Source organism: Gavialis gangeticus, unplaced genomic scaffold, assembly GCF_001723915.1.
Source record: "Gavialis gangeticus isolate Ggan-Ray unplaced genomic scaffold, GavGan_comp1, whole genome shotgun sequence".
NCBI lineage: Eukaryota > Metazoa > Chordata > Crocodylia > Gavialidae > Gavialis > Gavialis gangeticus.
Window position 1 is genome coordinate 12224689 of NW_017729003.1, and position 10300 is coordinate 12234988.

At 46.6% G+C, this 10300-nt stretch overlaps 1 protein-coding gene across 1 annotated transcript in view; it reads left to right on the top strand.

Annotated features, from left to right (window-relative positions):
• The window catches only part of CDH23 (cadherin related 23), a 626459-nt gene that overhangs the window by 326193 nt on the left and 289966 nt on the right, over window positions 1-10300 (top strand). Inside the window, exon 10 of the mRNA XM_019507822.1 lies at window positions 2984-3096. Within this exon, the coding sequence (XP_019363367.1) occupies window positions 2984-3096 (113 nt within the window). The remainder of the gene's footprint in view (window positions 1-2983; window positions 3097-10300) is intronic.

Genomic DNA, 10300 nt, shown 5'->3' on the forward strand with positions numbered 1-10300 from the left:
GCCCACACCCTGCCCCCCTGAGCTCCACAGTCTCACCTCCCCTGGGCATGGGCTCTAAGCTGCTGTCAGCCCCAGCCCCATGCTCTGTGCTCCTGCCCAGCTGCATCTTCCTTCCCCTCCCCCCGCCACCTCCGCCTCTGCCCTACTGCTTCTCTACCTGGTGCCTGGAGCGAGTGGGACACCAGGGAAGCTGAGCAGGTCCCCTGGCAGCTACAGCAGTGGCAAAAGCCGCCCAGCCTGGAAGCTGCATCCTGGCTGGGGTAGGCCCTTCCATGCACAAGGGTAGGAGCAAGGCACAATTGGGTATGTTGGGTGGAGGAAGGGGGGTGTTGTACATGTGGGTGCCTCACTCCCACCCCCATGGGCAGAAGGGCTGGCTGGGGTAAAATTAGCTGGCGGGTGGTGAGCTGGATTCAGGCCGTGGGCCATATTTTGCTCACCGCTGATTTAAGGCCTGAAAAGCAAATTTGGAAATATTCTGTACTGAGTACTGGATTGTTTTTTGTTTGTTTTCTGATCCTGAGCTTTTTTCCCCTCCATATCTTTCTTGCCTATAATTATGAGATTTCTAGTCTTGATAATGTACTTACGGCTTGAATTAAGAAGGGTCAGAAAGGTCAGATATTAATAAGGGTCAAAGATATGGGACAAGCATGGTTCTATTTCATTTTGCCTCCCTGGAAGAAAATCTGATCAACTGCACAATATCTAGGAGCAGATTGAGCCAAAACAGAAAAGTAGATGTGAGAAGGAGGGACCTGGAAATAGATTCAAGACAGAGAAACTGTAGCAGGTTGGTGTCCACCCTCAAAGAGATAATGCCTTCAATGGAGACAATTGGAATCTTTTATGATTTGCCACTGAACACCAGCTAATATTTTTAAGTAGATCCTTAACAGTTCATTGAGCTGGGTAGCAGTCAATGGGCCATTTCAGATGGAGATGAGAAAAAGAACCAAGGGCATTTTGTAAGGGGAGGTCTGAGGGAAAGAGGTAAAGACTCTATTATAAAGGAGAAATGTTTGATTAGAGAGTTAGGACTGAGTCCAGCAGGGGAAGAAGACATTGCTGGCCTTCTGCTCACAAAAGCCAAAATGATTGAGAGGGCTGTGAAAACTACAGAGACCAAGTCAAATGAGAAGAGAGCTGTAACTAGAGGAAAGAAATGGGTCATTAACCACCTAGAGAAAGGGAGTATCAGTACGATGAAGGGGTATTGAAAGCCAGGCTGAAACTAGTATCAAGGTGAGCAGGCAGGGTGGATGGAGGAGATACAGGGTCAGGAGTGAAGGAAAAGATACTTTTGTCATGGGAAGTTATCTTGCAAAGCATTTCTAAAAGTTAACAAATATTATTTTTAATATATGTAGGTAGTGAGAGCTTGAGGACTCTTTCTTTTCAGTGGATAGAATGTAATATTCCTTTTCCACTTCCTGTGTCTCGGTAATTTGGGATCAGGAATTCCTTCGTGCTTTGAAGTATAGGTAAATGCAGTTTGTGTTTGCGTGTAACCCCCCGATCATTAATTCAACAGCCTCCTCCTTGGGTATCACACAAGGCAAGCATCAGATATCCAAGGTTCCGACTAACAACTGTTTTCTTTATCTCAGTTGATAAAGATATACCAGGTGAGACAATAGTAAGGGTAGCCCCAGTCCCATGAGGTATTGCTTACTAACATCTGCTGGCAGTTGGACTGCAAGACTCAGCAGTATCATTGTAACCCTGTCACAGTATCAATTTCCAAAGGGGGAGAAAATGGAGTGGGGTTGCCATGAAAGGAGGTAGTGTTTCTCTGGATGGAGCACAAAAGAACGAAGCATTGAAGATGGTATTTTATATAGTTGTTTGCAAGTGAAACCTTCAGGGCTGCTAAATTTAGAAGCTGGATGCTCTCATATAAATTTATCCCAAACCTTGGGATCTTGGATTCTTGCAAAATCCATGGGCACAAATGGCAACAAGAGGACAGACCAGCCCTGTTCTGGGGAAGTGGAAAAGGTGCAGCTTGGCATCCAAGGGACATGGTGGCAATGGTAGGGTTCAGTCTAAGGGACAGGTGACAACAGGAGAGTGTGTAGCAAATCACCGTAAATGTGATTTGCTGTCCTAAACTAAACCCTGTAATCCTGTGAGTGGATTTTACCTTGAGTTTGGACTGCCCATTATCCCTGTCTTATAAACACATAGAGCTAAACTGTGGAGATATCACAGCAGAAGCTCAGAGCAATGGGTGGCAGTGTGTCGCAGCCCCAGGAGCAAGGGACACTTCAGCCCCCACTTTGAGAGAGAGAAACTGTACCAACCTAGTGTGTTGTTCAGCTCACTTCCCACCCTGCACCAGCTATGCTCTGATGGTTGGTGTGTTAAGAATAGGGCCTTTGCCCTTGGTTGTGCTGCCTCCACTCCCCCACCCCCAGTCCTGTTCACTGCTCCTTCCTCATTCATCTCCGTAAGGTGGGAGCAGGTCTCTGGCTACAGCTACTCTCCCACCTGCACAGACTTTGATGGTTATTACAAAGTGAACCTCAGAAGTTTCTCTGCATGCTCTGAGATCCCAAGTGAGTAACAGAGTAGGTGTGTAAACAAAGACAATGAATGTATTTACATTTTAACAGAAACTCTTTGAAATTCCTACTCTGCCTTAAGCATTTGTGATACTATCAGAGCTTGCAAAAAAAGCACAACTCAGGCCCAAGTATTGAGCAGGTGAGTGAAGGAAGAAATGATTTACAGTGATTTAATTTTAAAATTAATTTTAAAAATTGAGGTTTGCACACACTGGTGTTGTATGTTACCAGCCTAAAAGCAGGCTACAGTTCTGGATTCTGAAATCTTTTTTCTGCATCTGATCCGTTTGTGCATGGAGAGTAGGGAAAAAAGCCTTGCCTCTTTGGATTTGTCTCTGTGTCAGATCCATAGTTTGTTGGGTTGTTAGCCATTCAAGCTGCTTGTGCTTTACCCTGTTTCTTTTCATCATCAGGTAACACCAACAGCATCTTTGCATTGGACTATATCAGTGGAGCTTTAACCTTGAATGGGCTGCTTGACCGTGAAAACCCTCTCTACAGTAATGGATTCATTCTCACAGTCAAGGTGAGAAACCAAGAGCAATGTCCCTTTGCAGGAAAAATCAGTATAGTAGAAGTAAAAGGATGGGAACTCCAGACAGAAGCATATCAGGGACTGTTTCATCTCAAAACTGCTTAGTAATGAATTATTTCAAGTGAAGGAGCAGATGGGGCCTGCTTTCTACCTGTGCAGCTTTAGGATTGGATGCTTGCTGTTCTCAGCTTGAGATCACAGTCCCATGTGCAACTCCAGGGCTAAACCCTTCCAGTTCCCAAAGTGGCGGTGTGATTGTAGAACTGGCCTATCTCTCATTTTCTGTGGTTCAGTCTGGTTAGTATAGCATGGTTCAGTAGTTCCTCCATAGCTCTTTGAGCTACTGCTTCAGGTTCTTTCATCCTTTTCAATGTGTAGACTGATATATTTTATTAGACCAACTGAGTAGTTGGAAAAAAAGTTCTTAGCAAGCTTTTAAGAGCAATCACCTTTGTTCAGGCATAGGGAGTCTCTGCTGTTCTGAGACTTCAGGTAATAAGAGAAGTTGAACCTTGCCTGCCTATGTCCTTAGACCAAAACAGGTACAACCAAAAACCCAGCAGCATGTATAGACTGGTGCTTTTTGGGGTAAGGGGAGGCTGTGCATGTTTTAGTTCCACTCCATGCCCAACCCATAGCAAATACAAGTTACCATATTACAGACCCTAGCTACAGAGCCTTGACCCTTTAGCTCAAGCTGTAGCAGTTTATGCATTTAGCTCTTGAAGTACTGTTACTAGATTTGCCTGTCACTTTGGGGAGTGCTCATTTATTAGGGGTACATTTCTGGGGGGTCTCTGTAATTCTATCACTATGCCACTTGTGTTACTTGTGTTTCTATATGGAGCTGTATCTCTCCCTTCTGCAAGTCCTCACCCCCAATGGAGCTATCTTGCAGGACTCAGTTTCAATGAGGCTGGGTTCCTGCAGCCACCAAGTCAGTCAAACACATGTACGCACATACACACACAGATCAACAGGATACGCGCGAGCCAGGCTGGGTTATTTAGCATTAACAGGCTGACACCCTCATATGCCTTGAACTCAGTTTATCAGGGCAACAATAAAATGCAGTCAGACACAAGCACACAGGTTAACAGAGCACATCTGCGTCAGGCCAGACTATTCAGCATGTGCCTTGAACTCAGTTCATTAGGACAATAATAAATGCAGTTAGACGCACATACACAAACGCTAACAGAGTACTTCTGAGCAGGCTGGGTCCGATCAGCACTTTCAGCTGATACCCTCATGCACCTCAAAATTCAGCACGTCACAGTCTCTTGTCACAATGGTCTTAGTAGTAACCCCCTTGATGAGCAGACCGCACTGTGGTTTTGGGCATTACAGGGATCTTTGGCTTAGGTAAAAGAAGCATTGCTGCAGAGCAAATGGGGAGGTCAAGGGGAAGAAGGAGTAGGTGAGGTTCAGAGAGAAAGTGTAGCAACCAGCTTGACCATAAAAGTTATTTATTGCCAGGTATATGAACTTATGATGATACCAGTAATAACAGCCATACAAGAGAGAGACAAATAAACAGTTACAGTATTACATAGTTTCAGTTATGTTTTTGGGGAAGTCTAGCTTGAGTTTGATTAGCAAAAGTCAGGTTTAGAAAGCTGTACCTGGAGTAAAAGAATAAAAGTCAGGTTCCTAGAGTCAGAGAGAGAGAAAGAGAGTTGGGGTCTCACCACTCAACAAAGCTTGAACCAGTCAATGTTCCCGGGTGTTTGTTGTTGCTTGCAGACAGGCAGAGTTCTGAGCATGATCAATGGAGAGATTCCAGGCAGAAAAGGAGTGGAACTGGTGCAGCTTTGGATCCAAGCACCAGGATAGAAACTTGAGCTTGGGTAGGGCGTTTTGTAGAGAACTAGCAATGGCTCAAGGGAGAACACTAGGTTTGGAGCAAGGATGCCCCATCACGCAGTACTCCCTTGCTTCTCTGATCCCAGAATTCTGTGCGGTCCTTGCCTTGGAATCTCTGTTGTCCATCCTGAATGCTAATGAAGGTGCATGCCTGTCCCATCTCCCATTTAAATGAGTTGTCATCTGGTTCCATCTCAGATGCAGATGAGACTAGGGGAGTTGCTTCACTCTTGTCACCCTTGTCTGGAGGGCTTTAGGTGCGTCTCCCACGGCATCTTCCTTATCTTTTGTAAGTCCTTCCTCTAATCAGTTCTTGTTCAGGCAGAGGTGGGGAGGGGGAGAGTTATTTGTGAGTCAGACATGCTGTGTCCTCTGCCAGGGTTCCCCAAGAACATGGAGCTGAGAGGCAACAGTACCTGGTTCAATCCCCTGTGTGTCAGCGAAGAGGTGACCATCATGCATCCATGCCACAGCACCTCTGAGAACCAGATAAGTGGTGTACTACAGATCAGGGAGGAACTCACTAGAGCAGTGGTTCTCAAACCTTTTTTTCGCAGACCATTTGAAAATTGCTGAGAGTCTCGGCAGACCGCTTGATCTTTGTCAGCAAAAAAAATAAATTAAGTGGAGGGCCAAGTACAGATATTCTCGATTTGTTCTGTAACCTTTCTGCAGACCACCTGGATGAAGCTTGTGGACTAGTGGTGGTCCGTGGACCACAGCTTGAGAACCTCTGCCCTAGAGACTAGGAGAAATGTGCTGATGGAGCAGATTGGGGTTGTAAGAATGCTTTAGAATCAGTGGCAGACAGCAAGCAACATTGCCACTGCAAAAAAAACAACCCAACCCTCCCCCGAAGGTTTTTGAGTCACCTCCATGGGCATCTTGCTATATGACACACCTGCATCATATACAGCAAGAGGAGGAAAAAAGAAAGGGTGGAAGTTGCCTCAGCAAGAAAATGCATTGAAGCGTTTTGTTCCAGCATCCTGAGGCCCCACCTAATAACTGCTCCCCCATCTCTGATCACAGTTCTTTAATTAAAATCAATACAGAGCTGACCAGCTGGTTGGGAACGCATTTAGAAGTATAGATTCCACTGGGCCAGGGGAAAAAAAATCAGCATCTATTCACGGGGTCATTGCCTGGGGGGTGACAGCCAGCATTGGAGGAGTACAGATAATCCCCTTGCTATGGAAGGGGCAGCACTTCTTCAGGGAGGGAAAATGACATGAAATTACTCCACTTGACCTCAGGCAAGGGTCTTTCTGTGGAACTCTGCATGGTCAATATGCTATTATTATCAATCCTTGGAATACAGCTCCTTTCCTTTGATCCTTCTTCTTCTTTTCTAAACTGTAAAAAACAATACAGAATTTATATGAATACAGAGTATATTTTAATGGAACCAAAAGGCCAGTTCCTGCAAGTATTTAATGTTCCCATCCCAAACCCACATCCAATGGCCCACATTATGGATTCAGAGCACTTTTCTGAGGTCCTACCCAGTAGCACTGCCGTATTTCTGCTCCACATGGCCTGCTGTCCCAAGCCAGTGGGAAAATGGCAACAAATAGCATGAGTATTGCTAGTTTGTTTCTCTGCCTGCCATGACAAAATTGTTCTGAATTCAAGTGGAGGAATTCCGGTTAAAATTTCCTTCACCTGCTCTCCAACATAAAAATTCATTCTCCACCACCTGCCCACCCTCCTTCCTTCCACCATAATGATCTCTTAAGTGGAACAGATATTCAGTGGAAGTCCTGACACAGAGCATTAGTGCATGAGTCCTTCATATCTGGAAATATGTAGTCAAACCTAGTTTAAGCCACAAGTAAGATTCATAGATTCATAGATACTAGGGTTGGAAGGGACCTCAACAGATCATGGAGTCTGACCCCCTGCCTAGGCAGGAAAGAGTGCTGGGGTCAGATGATCCCAGCTAAATGCCTATCCAGCCTTCTTTTAAAGACCCCCAAGGTAAGGGAGAGCACCACCTCCCTTGGAAGCCCATTCCAAACTCTGGCTGCCCTTACCGTGAAGAAGTTTTTCCTGATGTCTAGCCTAAATCTGCTCTCTGTCAGTTTGTGACCATTGTTACCCCAAGAGGTGCCCTGGTGAACAGAGCACCTCCAATCCCTTGCTGTGTCCCCCTAATGAGTTTGTAGGTGGTCACAAGATCACCTCTCAGCCTTCTCTTGTGGAGGCTGAAGAGGTTCAGGTCCCTCAGTCTCTCCTCATAGGGCTTGTCCTGTAAGCCCCTAACCATACGAGTGGCCCTCCTCTGGACCCTCTCGAGTCTATCAACATCCTTCTTGAAGTACGGCACCCAAAACTGGACGCAGTACTCCAACTGTGACCAATGCTGCAGAGAAGGGAAGTATCACCTCCTTGGATCTATTTGTCATGCATCTGCTGATGCATGATAAAGTGCGGTTAGCTTTCCTGATGATTTCGTCACACTGATGTCTCGTGTTCATCTTGGAGTCCACTATGACTCCGAGATCCTTTTCTGCTTCTGTGCTACTGAGAGGGTCACTTCCCAGCCAGTAGGTGTGCTGGATAGTTTTGCAGCCTAGGTGCAGCACTCTGAACTTGTCCTCGTTTTACTGCATCCTATTGTGTACTCCCCACTATTCTAACCTGTCCAGGTCTGCCTGCAATTGTTCCCTACCCTCCAGAGTGTGCACTTCACCCCACAATTTAGTACTGTCTGCAAACTTGGACAGAGTACACTTCACACCAACATCCAAGTCACTCATGAAGATATTGAAGAGTAGCGGTTCAAGGACTGAACCCTGTGGGACCCCACTATCCACATCCTTCCAGGTCGATACCGACCCGTCTACTACCACTCTCTGCATGCGACCGCTAAGCCAATTTGCTGCCCACCAGACCGTGTAAACATCTATTTTACGGCCTCTTAATTTATTTATGAGAATAGGATGAGATACCATATTGAAGGCCTTGCTAAAGTCCATGAAAACGACATCCACCCCTACTCGTGCATCTAAGCATTTTGTGACCCTGTCATAAAATGAAACCAGATTGGTCAGGCATGATCTACCTGCTACAAATCCACGCTGGTTTCCCTGCTGCATTATTTTTCCCTCTGCACTCCCACAAATATGATCCTTCATAATTTTTTCAAAGACCTTTCCAAGGATGGAGGTGAGACTGACTGGCCTATAATTACTTGGATCCTCCTTCCTCCCCTTCTTGAAAATATGGACTACATTTGCCCTTTTCCAGTTCTCCGGGACCTGATCTGAGCGTCACGAGTGCTCAAACAGCCACGCCAGTGGTTCTGCTATGACACCGGCCAATTCCTTCAGTACCTTCAGATGCAGCTCATCTGGGCCTGCTGACTTGAACACATCCAGTCCATCTACGTGACTCTGCACCAAGTCAGCATAGACAATTGGTGGGCTGGTGTGCCTCTGATGCCCATCTAAGAACCCATTAGGAGACTTATCTTGACCCCTGTTCAGGGACACAGAGGCAAAAAACTCATTGAATAGTTCAGCCTTAAAAATACTTTTTGTTGTCTTTAATTTGTGTTGCCAGCCTCAGCTCTGTAGTTGCTTGGCTTTTCTAATTGCCTCCCTGCAAGTGCGGGCCAAGTAGGTATACTCCTCCTTGGTAGCTTCCTCTAGCTTCCACCACCTATATGCCTTCTTTTTTTGCCTTCAGCCTCCCTGGATTTCCCTGTTTAGCCAAGGAAGTTTTTTGGTTCCTTTCCCCCTTTTCCCTCGTATTGGGATAGTCTCCCTCTGTGCCCAAGGGATTGCTTCCTTTAGGAACAACCACCCTTCCTGGATTCCCATCTCACCAATACTCTTCTCCTGCACTGCATTATTGACTACACTCCTAAGTGCACTGAAGTTAGCCTTCCTAAAGTCAAGCACTTCCATCCTACTAGTTATCTTACCCACACTGCGCCATATGGTGAATGTGATTGATTGGTGGTCACTGTCCCCAAGGGGACCACGAATCTGCAGCTCACCTACCAGCTCCTCCCCTATCACGAACACCAAGTCCAGTAAGACATTCCCCCTAGTGGGACCATATACCTCCTGCATTAGGTAAAGGTCCTGCATGCAGGTTAAGATTTGGCTGCTGCTCCTCCCAGCAGACATCAGGGTAGTTTAGGTCCCCCATGACAACCACGTCCCTAGACGGTACAGCCTCTGAGAGCTGCCTCAGGAATTCCAAGTCTAGTTTTTCCTCTTGGTGTGGAGGTCTGTAGCAGACCACCACCACCAAGTCCCTTTCCCCATGACTTCCATGTATCCTAACACACAATGCCTCAACTTTCTTCTCCTCTGATCCCATTTTGATTAGGGTAAATGTATAATGCTTCTTTACATAGAGAGTAACCCTGCCCCCTTTCCTCCCTATTCTGTCTCTTCTGTACAACCCGTAGCCCTCAATGTGTACCACCCAGTCATGGGTAGGGTCCCACCAGGTTTCCATTAACCCCATTAAATCAAAGTTATTATCCGCAAGCAGAAGTGCAAGTTTTTCCTGCTTGTTCGCCATGCTTCTAGCATTAGTACAGAGGCAGTTGAGCCCTTCGAATGGTGCCATTCGTGCCCCACCTATTTTGATGCCCAAAGGCCCCCTTGATACTTACCTGGGGTGTGCTGCTGCATGTCTCGCAGTTTGTAGGTTAAACAACAAACCTCAACCTCATAGTTTCATAGTTGGTAGGGCTGGAAAGGACCTAAGCGGATCATCAAGTCCGACCCCCTGCCATGGGTAGGAAAGAATGCTGAGGTCAAACGACTCTGGCTAGGTGCTTATTTAGCTTCCTTTTGAAGACCCCCCCCAGGGTAGGAGTGAGCACCACTTCCCTTGGAAGTTGTTTCCAGATCCTAGCTGCCCTGACTGTGAAGTAGTGCCTCCTGATGTCTTACCTGAACCTACTCTCAATCAACTTGTGGCTGTTATTTCTAGTTACTCCTGGTAGTGCTCAGGGGAACAGGGACTCTCTCATTCCCAGCAGGTCCCCCCTGCTAAGTTTATAGACAGCCACCAGATCCCGTCTTGGCCATCTCTTGTGGAGGCTGAACAGGTTCAGGTCCCATAGCCTCTCTTCGCAGAGCCTGCCCTACTGCCCCCTGATCATGCAAGTGGCCCTCCTCTGGACCCTCTCAATGCTGTCAACATCCCTCCTGAAGTGCTGCGCCCAGAACTGGACACAGTACTCCAACTGTGGCCTGTCCAATGTCACATAGAGGGGGAGGATCACCTCCTTGGACCTGCTTGTGATGCATCTGTGGACATATGACAAGGTGTGGTTAGCCTTACTGACTGCGTCCTCACA